This window comes from Sorex araneus, chromosome 3 (genome assembly GCF_027595985.1).
Source record: "Sorex araneus isolate mSorAra2 chromosome 3, mSorAra2.pri, whole genome shotgun sequence".
Lineage (NCBI taxonomy): Eukaryota > Metazoa > Chordata > Mammalia > Eulipotyphla > Soricidae > Sorex > Sorex araneus.
This window is the reverse complement of record NC_073304.1, coordinates 184,605,610-184,623,721: the sequence shown is the minus strand read 5'-3', so window position 1 is coordinate 184,623,721 and position 18,112 is coordinate 184,605,610. Positions and strand designations below refer to the sequence as shown.

At 40.1% G+C, this 18,112-nt stretch overlaps 1 protein-coding gene and 1 pseudogene across 2 annotated transcripts in view; one reads left to right on the top strand and one right to left on the bottom strand.

The window, feature by feature from the left end:
- Positions 1–18,112, top strand: part of NDEL1 (nudE neurodevelopment protein 1 like 1) — a 43,793-nt gene that overhangs the window by 12,168 nt on the left and 13,513 nt on the right. For both annotated transcript variants that reach the window (XM_055131677.1, XM_055131676.1), the window contains exons 2-6: positions 2,248–2,347; positions 3,798–3,951; positions 9,104–9,252; positions 12,126–12,262; positions 15,834–16,007. In XM_055131677.1, the coding sequence (XP_054987652.1) occupies positions 2,262–2,347; positions 3,798–3,951; positions 9,104–9,252; positions 12,126–12,262; positions 15,834–16,007 (700 nt within the window). In that variant the 5' untranslated portion in view covers positions 2,248–2,261. The remainder of the gene's footprint in view (positions 1–2,247; positions 2,348–3,797; positions 3,952–9,103; positions 9,253–12,125; positions 12,263–15,833; positions 16,008–18,112) is intronic.
- LOC129403882 (U6 spliceosomal RNA) lies at positions 9,775–9,868 on the bottom strand (annotated as a pseudogene).

Genomic DNA, 18,112 nt, shown 5'->3' with positions numbered 1-18,112 from the left:
TCCCCAGTATCCCTCTCCCCACCCCCATCCCACCCCACCCACTGCTTCTATTGCAACTTCCTTCTTATTCTCTCTCTACTTTGGGGCATTATGTTTTGCAATACAGATACCGAGAGGCCATCATGTTTGGTCCTTTATTACTTTCAGCACACATCTCCCATCTTGAGCAATCCCTCCAACCATCATTGACTTAGTGATCCTTTCTCTATCCCAGCTGCCTTCTTCCCCTGCTCGTAAGGCAGGCTCCCAACTATGGAGCAATCTTCTTGGCCCTGTTTCTACTGTCCTTGGGTGCTAGTCTAATATTATGACTTTTTATATTTCATAAATGCCTCCCCTCACATCATAATGAGTAAATGTCTTTTTATATTAAAAAAAATCTTGGGGCTGGAGAGATAGCATAGCGGGTAGGGCGTTTGCCTTGCACGCGGCCGACCCGGGTTCAAATCTCAGCATCCCATATGGTCCCCTGAGCACGGCCAGGGGTAATTCCTGAGTGCAGAGCCAGGAGTAACCCCTGTGCATCACCAGGTGTGACCCAAAAAGCAAAAAAAAAAAAAAAAAAAAATCTTGCTTCACTGTTTCACCTCCTCCTGAAATTCTTTTCTGCGAGGGAAGGTGACAGACCTGGAATGCCTGTGCCAAGTTTAGATTTGCAAAGAGCAGTTCCTTACTCCAGCCTATGTCCATAGCTCCCTGAGAAATGTGTCAGGGATCATTTCCACCATGTGCAGAACAAGTGGACTCCAAGTGCAGCTTGAGGCCGCCACGTGGGGCTGGTGGGACATGAACATCTGTACTGTGTAGGATATCACAGCAGATTTTACCAGTCCTGACCCAGGCCAGATGTTCTAGGCAGCGGAGGTGGATTAAGCAGAGAAGTCAAAGTGCTTTTCTTGAGGTTACCTTACCTTATTCCCCACTTTCCCAAGCCACTGGCAATAATTATAAACCATGTTATTTCAAAATCTAATAATAATTAAAAAAACCCTTGTCTTGCTGCCCAGAATAGATTAACTTGAATCAATTACAGATTAATGTAATAAATATTATTGTGTTTCTATCTTGATCATCTTATATTGGTGGTTCTTGAGAATGGGAAAAGAAATAATTTTTTTTTTTTTTTTTTTTGCTTTTTTGGGTCACATTTGGCGATGCTCGGGTTTCTCATGGCTTTGCACTCAGGGATCAATCCTGGAGGTGCTCAGGGGACCACATGGGATGCTGGGAATTGAACTCGGGTTGGCCGCATGCAAGGCAAATGCCCTACCTGCTGTACTATCGCTCCAACCCAAAAATAAATAATTTTTACATGCCTGAGTTATAATAGCAACTCTTAGATGTTTTTATGTTTAATTTCATCTAAAATGCTCTACACTTATGCTTTTACTTAGGCTCCTATATTCTTTAATTTTTTTTAAACTTTGTTTAATACCTTGATTTACGAAGTTTTTCACAATACTCTTGTTTCAGATATTCAATATTTTATAATTGAAATAATCCCACCATCAATATGCCCTTAACTTCACCCTCCTCCCACCCGCAGCTTGCTTCCTTAGTAGGCACTAATTATATTGCTTATTATAACATAATGACGTTCCTAAAGTCATGGCCTGAGGATTTACTGAGCTGTTAGATGTAAGTTGAGCCTTCTGTGTTAGTTTTCACTCATTGAGTCATTGGACTTCTCTTCAGTTTTCCCTCCTAATTTTCTTGTTTCCCCTGGGCTGAAGTTTGGAGGTGTTGTGCAGCCACATATGTGATTACATGCTTCAGGAACTTTGAAGTTGGGACGATGTAGGTATCTTTCTCAGGTCTCTCTGAGATCAATCCTGAAGCTGGCCCATTTCTCTTACAGTGGTGGGAGCCAGATGGGTGGGTGGAGAGCACTGGGCCTTTGGCAGGGTGGGGACCTGGTTTGCCCCTGTCTCTCCTAGAGTCCAGAGATCTGGGCCTGGTGGCAGCTGGGCCTTCTAGGGATAACTCAGCTGCCAGCATCTCTTTGAGATGTTTCCTGTAGCTGAGCTGTTTCTGTGGAAGTGTGGGAGCTGCATGTAGGTAGGTGGTACCATTGGCCTTTGGCAGGACAGTGACCTGGTCTGCTCCCATTCCACCTCGGGTTCAGAGATCTTGACCTGGTGTGGATAGGCCTTCCTAGGATAACTCCGCTGCCAGTGTCTCTTCCAGATCAGTCCTGAAACTGCTATTTTCTTTTTATTTAAATAATTGTCTCTTTGCATTTCACAGGTGATTTCTTGATCATGGATGGTGAGGCTATACCAGATTTTTCAAGTTTAAAGGAAGAAACTGCTTATTGGAAGGAACTTTCCTTGAAATATAAACAAAGGTAATATTGGAAAACATCTTAAAAATAGGGGAGAGCTTTTAAATTCCACCATATTTGGCATGTGCATTTTTTAAAAAAATTTTTTAAATTTCTTTTATTAATTCACCATGTGGAAAGTTACAAAGCCTTCAGGTTTAAGTCTCAGTTATACAATGCTCAAACACCCGCCCCTTCACCAGTGCACATATTCCACCACCAAGAATCATAATATACCTCCCCCCTGCATTTTTTTTTTTAAAACCTAACTTTTAGGGTTTCAGGGCTGGCATTAAGGTTCTAGAAAAAGTCATAACATTGCTTAAAATCACATTGTCTATAAAAAGCAGAAAATGTCATAAATACTTAAATTTATAAAATAGTAAGAAAATTTGATGCCACTTGTGATTTCTTCTGGCATTTTGCTTTCTTTATGCTTATTACCATACTGGGCTGTTTTGGCTGACTGAATTGATATCAGCCTTGCATTGGTCTTTAGGAGATAGGGCTCCTTCTAGCAAATTTGAGTTCTTTTCAAGCAAGCCTTAGTAGTATCTGGAGTAAACAAAGCTTCAGTGAAGAGAGAAGAGCTTTGGGAGATTTTGAGGGCATATAGAACATTTTAATTACATGGAAAGCTTTTTGGATAATAACCTTTGGACACCAAAACTTGTCTTAAAAGTAAAAAAAAAAAAAAGAATTTAAAACATGCATCATTCTACTTTGCTTAGCAGAATCTGCTTAACCTTACCTTACTGAACACTTTATTGCTGGTTTATCATTACTGTTCAAGCCGTTTACTATTTTGTGTTGGTGGATATAGAAAATGTATGTTTCTGATAGGAATTCTTTATATTTTTGTGCTATAGATACCTGAGTAAGCTGGTGATCTCTGTAGGTCCCTATGGGTCCCTTCTCAGAAGAATGTTTGCAAATGCTTAAATTTAAATATTAGCATTACAGAGGAAACCAATTATATTGGAAAGCACATTTAAATATTAAACAAATTTGTGGTTTAATAACCTATTTTTTTAATTAGCCCCTTAAAGATCTAAGGGATGAATAATAAGATATATGTTCTTTGGGGGGCTTTTAATATATTTTCTTTTTTTGGGGGGCAGGGTGTTTTGGGTCACATACAGCAGTGCTTAGGGCTTTTTTCTGGCTCTGATTAGGGGCTTTGGAGTTACTCTTAGCAATGTTTGGGGTACTGTGTGTTATGCCTAGGTCAAACTGGAGTTGACTGCATGCAAGGAGTCAACCCCAGTTTAAACCATCTCTCTTGCCCTATAAAATTTTTCATTGACTTCAATGTATAGAGTAAGATGCAGAGCAGTCGTCTTTATTGCTTGCTATACTTTATGCTAGCATTAGCAAAAATTCAGGCAGAAATTATTGAGTGGCTATAATTAACTTCAAGATGATCCTTGTGATTCCTGATATAGCTTATCTTTTCCATTTTGTTTCCGAGTAGCTTCCAGGAAGCTCGGGATGAACTAGTTGAATTCCAGGAGGGAAGCAGAGAATTAGAAGCTGAGTTGGAAGCACAATTAGTACAGGCTGAACAAAGAAATAGAGACTTGCAAGCTGACAACCAAAGACTGAAATATGAAGTGGAAACATTAAAGGTAATTATGGCAGTAGAACTAGGGACCTAAATATTTTGGGTTTATTAAAACCAGTACATAAATTCAAGTGACTTAGGAGTAGTAGGTAACAACAAAGTATAAAATCACAGTGAATTTAAAATTTTTAAATTTTGGTTCATATCTTGAATTGTTTAACGGTATTATGTGGTGCTAGGGATCAAATCTAGGGCATATGCAGACGTGTGCTCTATCACTTGAGCCACATCTCCAACCTCAAGATGAATTATTGAAATCTTTTCTTTCATGGAACTAAAGTGGTTGATTTTTTTATTGCTTTATTGATTGCTAGCTATACCTGGCAGTTTTCAGGGCTTACTGGTAAGGCTCCAGGGACCATGTGTGGTGCTAGGGATCCAAATTGGGTCTGTGGAGTGCAAGGCAAATGTCTTGACTGCTGTGTTATCACTCTGGCCCTGAGAAAGGTATCTTAGAGTTTAGTTGTAGTGTTTGAAATTTCACTATAGATTTCCTATCCAAATTATTAAATAAATATAAATATTAAATAAATAATATTAAATGTAGTTCCTATAATTTTCAGAGCTTTTGGTTTTTGACTATATTTGTATGAAATAATACTTTTGTTTATAGTCCCTTCAGTTTTGTTTTTTAAAAATTTTATTTGAACACCATGGTTTACAAAGTGGTTCATATTACAGTTGTTTCAGGCATTCATTTTTCCTATACAGCTCCTCTCCACCAATGTCCTGTTTCCTACCCACTCCCTAAGCTTGTTCCCTTGGCAGGAACAGAATAATTAAAAAAAAAATTATTTTAATGTATCACCATGAGATACAGTTACAGACTTACAGACTTTCGTGATTATGTTTCAGTCCTACAATGTTCAAGTACTCATCCCTCCACCAGTGCCCATTCTTCACCACCAATATTCCCAGTATCCCTCCCACCACCCCCACCCCTTTCCACCCCCTGCTTCTGTGGCAGGAGCATTCCCTCTGACTCTTTCTCTCTCCTTTTGGGTGTTATGGTTTGCAATACAGGTACTAAGCAGCCATATGTTTGGTCCCTAGTCTTTCAGAAGGCATCTACCATTCTGAGCAAGCCCTTCAACCATCATTTACTTAGTGGTCCCTTCATCATCCCAGCTGCCTTTTCCCCCAGTACGTGAGACCAGCTTCCAAGCCGTGGAGCAATCCTCCTGACCCTCATCTCTACTGTCCTTAGGTGTTAGTCTCCTATTATGTTACTTTATAATTCACAAATGAGTGTAGTCTGTCCCTCTCTTTTTGATTCATTTCACTTAGCCCTTTCTCTTTCATTTCTTGCTTCAAAGCCAGTAATTCCTTGATGAGTTTTAGTCTTGCTGATCTGTCAAGAGGTGATAGGGCGGTGTTGAAGTCTCCCACTACTATTGTGTTGTTATCAGTGTCCTCCTTTAAGTCTATTAGCAGTTGTTTTAAGTATTTTGCTGACCCCTCATTGAGTGCGTATATGTTTAGGAGTGTGATTTTTTTCCTGATGTACATATCCCTTGATTATTGAAAAATGGCCTTTGGTGTCCCTTCTAATCTTTTCCAGCATGAAATCTATGTTGTTGGATACTAAAGTATGGCCACCTCAGATCTTTTGAGGAAGTTGTTTGCTTGAAGGATTGTTTTCCATCCTTTGACTTTGAGTCTGTGTTTGCTCTGACTGTTGAAATGTGTTTCTTGTAGGCAGCAGAATGTTGGGTTCAGTTTTTTAATCCATTTTGCCACTCTGTGTCTCTTAATTAGTGCATTTAGATCATTGACATTGAGAGGGATTATTGTCATGAGATTATGTGGTATCTTTCTGGAGAGGTTTGTTATGCTTGTAGGGGTTTGTCTTGTCTTAGAGTAGCCTCTTTAGTCCTTCTTTTAAGGTTGGTTTTGAGTCTATGAAGTCCCTGAGCTGTTGTTTATCCATGAAATAGTGTATTGTTCCTTTGAGTTTGAGTGAGAGTTTAGCCAGATAAGGTATTCTTGGTGAGGCATTCATTTCATTGAGTTTTTTTTACTATATCCCACCATTGTCTTCGGGCTTGGACAATTTCCTCTGTTAAGTCTGCTGTAAATCTAAGGGGTATTCTTTTGTATGTGATTTCCTTCTTTGACCTTGCTGCTTGTAGTATTGTGTCTCTATCTGTGGTATCCACCATTCTGATTATAATATGCCTTGGAGTCTTTTTATTAGGGTCTCTTTTAGCTGGTACCCTTCAGGCTCCTTGGACCTGGATGCTTACATTCTTCAGCTCTGGGAACTTCTCAGCAATGGTATCTTTAACTATTGCTACTTCGTTGGGGTTGCCTTCCTATCCTTCTGGCACTCCGATGATTCTTTTTTTCTTTTAATAAGAATTTTATTTTATTGAATCACCATGTGGAAAATTACAAAGTTTTCAGGCTTAAGTCTTAGTCATACAGTGCTGAAACAACCATTCCTTCACCAGTGCCCATATCCCACCACCAAAAAAAAAACCACAGTACACCTCCCATCCCGCCCACCCCCGCACCCCCCCACTCCGATGATTCTTATGTTGTTCCTCTTGAATTTGTCTCCTAGGTTTCTGATTCTCCCTAGAGCTATTTTGATGTCTTTTCTCATTGTATGTCGCTTCCTGTATGCTTTCTGCAACTCATCTTCATACTCAACGATTCTGTCTTCGGCTGTTATCATTCTACTTACTGTTGAGGGCACCCACTGAGTTTTTAATTTCGTCTGCCCAATCTTTTATTAGTAACACTTCTGTGTGTAGCTTTCTTATTTCTACTCTCATTTCTTCCTATATTTTGTTGGCTGTCTGTTCCACTGTTTCTTTCATGTCCTCCTTTAATCTACTGGATGCCTGTTCCACTGTTTCTTTGAGCTCATTGAACATCCTCAACATTTCATCTCTGAATTCTTTATTGGAGAGATTGTATTGTGGGTATTCCCTGTTGAGGCTCAGAGCTCTTTTCTTCATCCACTGCTCATGGTGGGTATCTGCGCTGTTTCTTCATGTTGCTCTGCCAGTATGGGGGTCGGTCCCTCCAGTTCACTGTCAGTGACTCCCTCTCACAGCAAAGGGATTCTAGATGGGCTCACTTGATGGTGGACTCCCTTTTCTCCTTTAAGAATGCTACCTCTTTGGGGCTTCTCTGTGCCTTATGTAAGGCCACTAGTGCGGCATCAGGGGATGTGTTATTTTACATTAGGCTTGTTCATTTTCTTTGTGTTGACCATTATTTTGGTAAGTTTTGGGAGTATTTTGATTGGAATAGGCTAGTGGACTGTTGGTCTTATTGTATTTGGGATAACCACGCTGTCCTTATCATAATTAGGTGGTGGAGGCTGAGATATGAGTCCAAAGTGCTGAAAAAGGGAAAAAATATCTGCAGCCACATGAGCAGCTGCTACCCCGGAGGCCATGCCCACCTGTTGGGGGAGGGACCGCTTTGGTGCCTGCTGGGGCCAGCAGTTCAGTTCCACTTCTGACATACTTCTAAGACTTGCAGTGGTCCCCTTTGGCCAGGTGCTGGAGGGCACATCAGCCAGGAAGGCAGAAAAACTTGTTTTATATTGTTTGTTACAATAAAATGGCAAGTGGAATTGTTTAAAAAAAAAAGTAGTAGAAAAAAGTTTGTGAAATTGTTTTATTACACAGTGGGGTTAATAACTTTAATAAAGTCATTATGTGAGGATTTACTGAGGTGTGTTTTGCTAGCTGAGCCTTGTGTTATTGTTTTTGCTTACTGAGCCTAGTTAGATTCTGTGCTGCTTTCTCTTCTAATTTGCAGTTCTCCTACTGGGCTATTATGTCAGTGTTATGGAGTTTGGAGGTGTAATGCTGCCACATATGTGACTGTGTGCTCCAGGAGCTCCAGGATCTGTAGAATGGTGATGATTCTTGTCCTGCTTCCCTCCCGAGGATCCCCAGAGTTTTCAGTCCCAAAGACCCATCTTTCCACGAGTTTCATTGGCTTGGCTTGGCATCACTTCTGAGAGTGGTTGCAAAGCTGTGAAGCTGGGCTGTTTACATTGTGGCCCGTTTAGGGAGACGGTACGGCTGCTGGGGCTTCACTAGAACGGGGACTTGGCTTGCCCTCCTCTCCAGGACGCCCCAAGGTTTTCAGCCTGCAGATTGGTGCACCTGTGAGTTTTCATCAGCTTGGCCTGGCATCTTCTCTGAGATTAGTCATGAAGCTGTAGAGCTGGGTCATTTATGTGGTGACAGCTATGGGATGTCTCCTTTCAATTTTCAAGTGTAGTTTGGGTCATTTACCTTGAAGAAGGAATTTTTCTTTTTTTTTTTTTTTGGGTCACACCCAGCGATGCACAGGGGTTACTCCTGGCTCTTCACTCAGGAATTACCCCTGGCGGTGCTCAGGGGACCATATGGGATGCTGGGATTAGAACCCGGGTCGGCCGCGTGCAAGGCAAACACCCTACCCGCTGTGCTATCGCTCCAGCCCCGAAGAAGGAATTTTCAGTGTCAAAAAGATTAACTTGTTTTGCTGCTGTTTATCACCACCTGGCTTAGTTTGAAGATATTTCTGGGTCTGGGGAGTGGGTAGATTTGGGGAGCATGGCGATAGGCATGTATGGGTAGGGAATTTGAACCCTAGATGACAGGCTAGGGAACACTCTTTATGTTTTCCCTCTGCTTTATTTAGCCTGATAACCTACCTAACTGTTTCCCTTCAATGTTTGGGGTTTTTGAGGCAAGTTTCATTATTTTGCTTCTTTTCAAAGATGTATTATTAGCTTGCTTTCTGAGAGGAGAATGGTTGAACATCTAAGTTTTTTTTTTTTTTTTTTTTTGCTTTTTGGGTCACATCCGGCGATGCACAGGGGTTACTCCTGGCTCTGCACTCAGGAACCACTCCTGATGGTGCTCAGGGGACCATATGGGATGCTGGGATTTGAACCCGGGTTGGGGACATGCAAGGCAAATGCCCTACCCACTGTGCTATCTCTCCAGCCCCGAACATCTAAGTTTTCTATGAATTAAAGTACTTGGAATGAAACTTACATTGTTGAAAGAGAAAAGGGATATTATTACTCAGATTGTGGGTAAATTTTTTGAATTTCCTCTCTTTAACTTGGATTACATTCTTTATTAAAGAAAATTATATGTTATGACATACATTTTCCTTCCTATACCCACTTTCAGGAAAAACTAGAACATCAATATGCACAGAGCTATAAGCAGGTTTCAGTATTAGAAGATGATTTAAGTCAGACTCGGGCCATTAAGGAGCAGTTGCATAAATATGTGAGAGAGCTGGAGCAGGCTAATGATGACCTGGAGCGAGCAAAAAGGTAAGTAAATGATATGCACTTTGCAGAAAAAACCAAGGTTGCCAATTAGTGGCAAAATATATGTCTAGATATGTTACCACCTAGAATAAACAAAGTGAATTCATGTTAAAACCCCTCCCCACTTCTTCCCGTTGAGGTGTTTTCTTCCATTTGTCCTTCTTTCAGCCATTTTTGGTAGTTTTTTTTCTTTAAAACCTGTCTAGCTCATTTCTCTCCCTTGCTTCTGTTTTCAGTACTTCTGTACTTTTGTAGGTCCTCTCGTCTCATATCTGAATTCTTCAGTTTGAAAAGGACTATCTGTATTTCTTTTCTTTTTTGCTTTAATACCATGGCTGTCTCAAAATACTATTTTCATTAAAAAGCAGTCTGTAGTGGTTTGCTTTTACTGTTGCCAAGCTTTCATATTTACTTATCTGTAATTAGATTTTTCTTTCTTTCTTTCTTTCTTTCTTTCTTTCTTTCTTTCTTTCTTTCTTTCTTTCTTTCTTTCTTTCTTTCTTTCTTTCTTTCTTTCTTTCTTTTACATGTTTGGAACGCTTCATGAATTTGTGTGTCATCCTTTCTAGTCTTCTCTGTATCATTTCAATTTTAGTATATGTGCTGCCAAGTTGAGCACAATTAGATTTTTCTTAACCATTCCAATCCTAAGTATATAACATACAGTTACTATCTGGTATTTTTTTCCTTAATATTTATTGAGTGACTGTGAATGCCAGATACAGTGCCAGAATTGAGGATACAAAGATAAGCTGCCTCCTGCCCTTGGGTGTAAGAGATAGCAATTTAATATGATAAATCACTGTCACTGTATCACTGTCATCCCGTTGCTCATCGATTTGCTCGAGTGGGCACCAGTGACGTCTCCATGTTCCCTGATCCCACCAGGACTCCATCTTCCCTGATTCCACCAGGACTGATCTCTGAATTCAGAGCCTGGGGTAAGCCCTGACCATAGGCAGGAGTGGCTCCAAAACCACAACCAAAACCAGGCAAGCACCAAAAAAGTTTTGAGGCTAGGAAATTTTAATTTCTGTAGCATCTAGTATGTACTGGTAGGAGGCACATAGTAGATAAGTGTTCATATTTCTTAAAGACACAATATTCAGGGAAAGTGATTGGCAGAAAGGAATAAAATGGAGTGGGACCTGTTATTTTGTGTTTAAACTTCTATATCTGTAAAAGTGTTGAAAATGAATTGTATTTAAAATCCAGTGGAGAGATAGAAATTGGGTAAGTGTTCTTTCTTGGAGGAAATTTAGAGATTAGGAATTTAAGATAAAAGAATAGACTGAATGGACCCAGATAGTAGGAGATGCCAAATGCCTCTGAAATGGGTGGGGTCATTCTCTTTCAACTGGGCCAGGCTTTTCTAGGTTAGAAAATGGCATGAAATAAACTTCATTTCCTTTTGATTAGCTATTATCTATACACATATATAGCACCTATGTAGCACTGTCATCCCTTTATTCATGGATTTGCTCGAACGGGCACCAGTAACATCTCCATTGTGAAACTTGTTACTGTTTTTGGCATATCGAATACGCCACTTGTAGTGCAGGCGGGATACTCTCGGTAGCTTGCTGGGCTCTCCAAGAGGAGCGGAGGAGTCAAACCCGGGTTGGCTGCATACAAGGCAAAAACCCTACCCGCTGTGCTATCACTCCAATCCATGCATATATATATATGTATATAAAATATAATTGCCATATATATACTGTCATCTGAAGCAAGTACAATTTGTGGAAGATGTCACTGTCACTGTCATCCCATTGCTCATTGATTTGTTTGAGCGGGCACCAGTAACGTCTCTCATTGAGAGACTTATTGTTACTGTTTTTGACATCCAGTACATATATATAAAATATAATTTCCAGTCCATGCATATATATAAGATATAATTACACATTATTATTTAAAAAATTATTAAATCATTGTGAGATATAGTTACAAAGCTTTCATGATTGAGTTTCAGTCATACGATGATCGAACACCCATCCCTCTACCAGTGCACATTTACTACCACCAATTTTCCTAGTATCCCTCCCATCCCCCCCACCTCAACCCAGCAAGGACCACCTTCCTTCTTACTCTCTCTCTAGTTTTGGGTATTATGGTTTGCAATACAGGTATTGAGAAGCCATCATGTTTGTCCTTGGTCTACTTTAAGCACACATCTCCCATCCTGAGCGATCCTTCTAATCGTCATTGACTTAGTGATCCCTTCTCTGACCCAGCTCATAAGGCAGGCTCCCAAACATAGAGCAATCTTCCTGGCTCTTGTCTCTAATGTCCTTGAGTGTTAGTCTCATATTGTTATTTTATATTCCATAAATGAGTAGTCATTCTATGTCTTTCACTCTCTTTCTGACTCATTGCACTTAGTATGATACTCTCCATGTCCATCCACTTATAAGTAAGTTTCATGACTTCATCTTTTCTAACAGCTGAATAGTATTCCACTGTGTAGATGTACCAATGTTTCTTTAATCAGTTGTCTGTTCTCAGGCACTTGGGTTGTTTCTAGATTTTGGCTATTGTGAACAGTGCTGCAATAAACATACAAGTGCAGATGTCATTTCTACTGTGTTATTTTGCATCCCGGGATATATGCCCAGAAGTGGTATTGCTGGGTCATATGGGAGTTCAATTTCTAGTTTTTAGAGAAATGTCCATATTATTTTCCATAAAGGCTGGACCAGTCAGTATTATTACCAACAATGAAAGAGAGTCCCTTTCTCCCCACATCCACTCCAGCACTGGTTGTTATTGTTCTTTTTGATGTGTGCCAGTTTCTGTGGTGTAAGATGATATCTCGTTGTTTTGATTTGCATGCACATTATTTTTTAATTCATGAATTCTTATTTATTTTTTAGGGCAACAATAGTTTCATTGGAAGACTTTGAACAAAGGCTAAATCAGGCCATTGAACGAAATGCGTTTTTAGAAAGTGAACTTGATGAAAAAGAATCTTTGTTGGTTTCTGTACAGAGGTTAAAAGATGAAGCAAGAGGTAAAATTTTATAATTTACAGTGTTTTTTATTCATTAACAAAATATCCTTAAGTCAGAGTTCTAAACTAGCTTTAGGATCTCAAGTTTTTCTTTTTTATTAACATTAAGGAAATGTTAAATTATTTTGGGAGCCACATGGTGGTACTTGGGTGATACTGGGCCTCACCCAGCAGAGGGGGTGGGATGGGGTGCCTGACATGTGGGCCAAGGACTCACACCACATTCTTTGTCCTAGGATCAAGATTTTAATTTTTGGCTACACTTGATAGTGCTCAGGCTTACTCCTGGCTCTGTGCTCAGGGATTGCACCTGCTTGTGTGTAGGGTGTTATGCTGGGGATTAAACCTGAAGTCAGCTGCATGCAAGACAAGTGCTTTAACCCATAAACTATCTCTCTGGACCCTAATGTCTAAATGTTCATTAGCTATTAATTCTTTGTCTGATGTATTTGCACAGATCCCTTCTTATTCATTAGGGTGACTGTTTTTTAAGCCTGAGTATCTTTTGCCATGTTGAAACTTTTATTTATTTTTTGAGCCACACCCAGTGATGCCCAGGGCTTACCTAGCTCTGCACTCAGAGATCACTCCTGGAGGACTTGGGGACCATATAGGTTGCTGGGGATCGAACCTGGGTTGGCATGTGAAGAAAAGTGCTTTACCTACCATACTTTACCTACCTCTCCAGCCCAATAATCATGTAAAAACTTTAAAATTTAATGTTGTCTTATTTATCTTTGCCAGTGTGATCAAATATTAAAAACACTTTGAAGTCTAGATTCTGGAATGTTCTGCCGATATTTTCCTCTTTATATTTTATGGATTTAAAGTCAACGTTGAATTAATTATATAGTGTGAAATATGGATCAAATTGTTTTCTTTTTTTTTTTTTTGTGTGTGTGTGTGTGTGTGTGTGTGTGTGTTACACCTGGTGATACACAAGGGTTACTCCTGGCTCTGCACTCAAAATTACTCCTGGCAGTGCTCAGGGGACCATATGGGATGCTGGGAGTCAAACCGGGGCCAGCTGCATGCAATCAAATGCCCTGCCCACTGTGCTATCTCTATAGTCCCCAGATCAAATTGTTTTTAATTTTTGCTTTTGATTTGCACTTGACTGCACCCAGTGCTTACTTCTGAGTCTGTGCTCCTGGCGGAACTCGGGTGACTATATGTAGTTCCAGGGACTGAATCAGAGTTAGCCATGTGCAAGACAAGCACCTAAACTCCTGTACTACCCAGCCCTCAAATCCCTCCCTCCCTCCCTTCCTCCCTCCTTTGCATCCTCCTTCATTCATTTCTACCCTCCCTCCCTCTCTCCCTCCCTGTCTCCCTCCCTCCCACCTCTCACCCTCCCTTCCTCTACTTTCCATCCTCCTTCCCTCCTTCCCTGGCATCTTCCGCTCCCTCCTTCCCTCTTTCTCTCTCTTCCTCATGCATTATCTCAGCATCTTGTGTTCAAGATGGTTTCCTTGCTCCACTTCATGTTCCAAGCAGGAGGTTTATCTCTGGACTCTCAGTTCTAATCCATTGGTCAGTCTTTCCTTATTCCAGTACCATGATGTTTTTATTATACATTTATAATATAAATGTGTAGTAGCTTTATAGTATACTTTAAAGTTAGAAAATGCTCTAGCCTCCCATATTATTTTTTTAGAATTGTTTTGTTTTTTGTGGAGTTTTATGATAATATGATAAAAGAAATTCTAATTAGTATTCATGCTAAGTTCTTAAAGATTGTGATTGTAATTTTTTGGGGATTGTGTTGAATTTGTATACTACTTTGGGTAGAACGGTCATTTTGACATTGTTGATTCTTCCAATGCATGAAATCGGCATATTTTTCAATTTCCTGGTGTCCTTTTCTATTTTATTTCCTTCATAGGTAATTTACAGTTTTTAAGGCCTTTTGCATCTTTTAGCTGATACATAGATACTTGATGTGACTAATAGTAGAGAAAGTGGACACCCTTGCCCTGTGCTCAGTTGGAGAGGGAAGGCTTTCAGTCTTTGGTGGCCAAGTATGGTGTTGGCTGTGGGTTTAATATCAATGGCTATTACTATCTTAGCACTTAAAAAAACTGAGAATCTGTGATTTATATTACTATTAATGATGGTTTCTTGTGCACATATTCCAAGCCCACTCCCATCACCAGTGTACCCACCTCCCTCCTCCAAGGATTCTGATACCTTTCCTTTGCAATTATGTTACTATCTTGAGGAAGGTTTTTCTAACCTAATTTTTTTCTATTTGGGTCACACCCAGCGGTGTTCAGGGTTTAGTCCTGACTGCACTCAGGAATCACTCTGCAGTGCTCTGGGAACATAGGGGATAATGGGGATCAAATCTGGGTCAGCTGCGTGCAAGGCAAAAGCTCTACCTGCTGTGCTATTGCTCTGACCCTGGTAATTTTTTTTAATATCATGATTGAATGTTAAAATGTACAATGCCAGAGTGATACTACAGTAGTTAGGATGTTTGCCTTACACACGGCTGACCTGGGTTGGATCCCTAGCAACCTATATGATCCCATAAGCCTGCCAGGAGTGATTCCTGAGTGCAGAGCCAGGAGTAAGCCCTGAGCACAGGCAGGTGTGGCCCCAAAACACAAAACAAATCAAAGCAAAACATGGATGGATATTGAATTTTGTCGGAAGTTTTCTCTTTATCAGTTGACATGATCTTATGATTTTTTTCTTGCCTTTTGTTGAGAGTATATTAATTAATTGATTTGCAATAATTGCAAAAAATGTTGACCCAGCCAATTTTGGGGGGAACGGGGAAGAGTGATAATATAATAATAGAAATAAAATATAATTTATATTTTAATAATAAAAATAAAAAAATAATTATGTTTCTATAATATAATAATTGAAAGTGATAATAGAAAGGGTGCTTGCCTTGATTTGATTCTGGCTCCAATATGGTCTCCTGAGCCCCACCAATCAGGAGTGATCCTGAGCATAGAGCCAAGAGTAAGTCCTGAGCACTGCTGGGTGTGGCTCAAAACAAATTATATGTTAAATTGTGCTTTGGTTTTTGCATATGGATATAGATAACTATACAGTTAAGTTATAGCATTTTATTTACTTCTTTTTTTTTTGGCTTTTTGGGTCATACCCGACAATGCTAAGGGGTTATTCCTGGCTCTGCACTCAAGAATCACTCCTGGAGATGCTCGGGGATTGAACCCAGGTTGGCCGCGTGCAAGGCAAATACCCTACCTGCTGTGCTATCCCTCCAGACTGGTTATAACATTTTAAAGATAAAATGTAGCATTTTTTATTGGTATTGATTTTTGTTTAGAGTACCAGGACTGTAACTCAGAGCCTCATATACAGTGCATGGGCAATATCCTTGATCCTTAATTATAGTATTTTTAATTCCTAAAGTAATATAGATAGTAAGATTGTCGTTTTATCCCCCTTGAAATAAAAGTCTTTACATCGGAAATTCATTTTTGAGAAAATAATAATTTAAGAAGACAGTCTTTTAAGACATTTCAAATGTGATTTTGCTTGATATATTTGCTTTCCTAGTGAGTATTGCTTCTGCTTCAACATTTTACAGATTTAAGACAAGAGCTAGCAGTTCGGGAAAGACAGCAGGAAGTAACCAGAAAGTCAGCTCCAAGTTCTCCAACACTAGACTGTGAAAAGATGGATTCTGCTGTTCAGGCATCACTGTCTTTGCCAGCTACTCCTGTAGGCAAAGGAACTGAAAACGGTTTCCCTTCACCAAAAGGTTTGCAGTATTTTTTCTTTTTACAGCCTGTGGTAGATTGTTATGTTTGTGTGGCTTGGTTTTGGGCCATGCTGCCAGTGCTCAGGGGTTACTCCTGCTTCTGAACTCAGGAATCCCTTGTGGAAGTCTTTGGAGACCATGTGGGATGCTGGGGGATCAAATATGTGCAAGGCAAATGTCCTACCCATTGTATTATTGCTCCGGCCTCTATGATTATTAACTTCAGCTGGTTTGTTGACGTCAAGTTCCAGCAACAATTTCAGCAGCATCAAAGTTAGATCCAAGACTGTGTGACACAGAGGAATTGTTTTCTTGGGCCACTCATACAGAGGAAGGAATGATGTAATGGATAGCAACTTTAATAAATCAAGAGTTTTAAAAGTTATTATTATTATTTTTTTTAAAATAGTGGTATGAGTGGGTTCTGGGGGCCAGGTGGTATGGACCTGAAGATTTGGTGCTTGGATGGGAGACTGAGTTTCAAGCCTTTTGTCTGCCAGACTATGTGCTCTGCCACTTTGAACTGTCTTGCTAGCTGAGTGTTGTTCTGATGATTATCTAGCAATTCCTGGTGACTCTGGGCAACCTGGGTTGAATGATTAATGCTGGGGCTTCAGAATGACGTATTTGTTAGACACAGGACCACCCTGGTGAAGTTCCGTCCCACTCAGATCGTATATGGTGGTGTTCAGAGGCCTCTAGGTCTGCATTTGGCATTGTCTGGGCAAATACGACAGGGATCGAACCAGGGTTCTCTCCATGCAAAGCATGCATCCGAACCTGTCCTCCTGGCACCAAGTCAAAGGTTTTTAAAGAAAGTTTATTTATTTGTTTATTTATTTTTTTTACTTCTTAGAGAAATTTATTTTGATTATGGCATTAAATATTTATATGGAAAGATTAAAAACATTTTTAGACTTTATTTATTTATTTTTGACTTTTGGGTCACAACCACCGATGCTTAGGGGTTACTCCTGACTCTGGGCTCAGGATGGGATATGGGATGGGATATGGGATGCTGGGGATTGAACCCGGGTCTGCTATGCAAGGCAAATGCTCTACCCACTGTACTACTTTTTTTTTCTTTTTGGGTCACATCCGGCAATGCACAGGGGTTACTCCTGGCTCATGCACTCAGGAATTACTCCTGGCGGTGCTCAGGGGACCATATGGGATGCTGGGAATTGAACCCAGCTCGGCCACGTGCAAGGCAAATGCTCTACCTGCTGTGCTGTTGTTCTAGCCCTCTACTGTACTATTGTACTCTGGCCCTGTGGAAACATTTTTAAGCAGACAAAAAGATTAAAAACATGTACTTTTGACATATTTAACACTTTGAATTTTTTTCTAATTTTTCTGCCTTTTGTATTTACCGCTTTAGTCTATACATGTTTTGTGATCATATACAAATACAGTTTTATTTTTTGCTTTTGTCACTTAACGTATCTTGGGAGTCTAGAAGTTTTTATACATACAAAGTACAGAGATTTATTGAGATCATATAAGATTAACAGGCATTCATTCTGTTACATGCTTTAGCAACTGCTATTTAAATGTCCCTGTGTATTTAACTAAAAAAGGCACCCTTATTTGTAGACAATTGACTGTTTTCTTTCTCTCCTTCCCTTTGTTGTTGGTTTTGATGATGGGTGAGGTGAGTGAGGGTATGGGGTGTGATATATTTGGTTGTGGTTCTCATATGCACACTTGATTGCAGTATGCCAGAGATCACACACATTTGTTGTGACACCAGGGATCACAAATGGTAGCAACACAGGTATTGCAGGTCTTAAGGCAGTGCCCTTGGGTTGACCTTGTGGCTGGGTATTGAACTGCTGGTCTCTGCCTTTAGGATTCCAGCTCAGCAGTTCCAGACCCAGACTCTCTCAGTGCCATTTCTGTTGGTTTGCATTTTTGTTTCTGTGTTTTGGAATGTCCAGGTGCTACTCCTGGCTCAGTGCTTAGATGATTATGCTGTGCTGGGAATCAAACCTGATCTCCAGCGTTGTGGCCATTTTAATTTTGAAAGTAATTTTGTTTTTTTGACCACACCTGGCAGTGCTCAGGAGTAAGTACTCTGTGATCAGGGATCACTTCTGATGGTG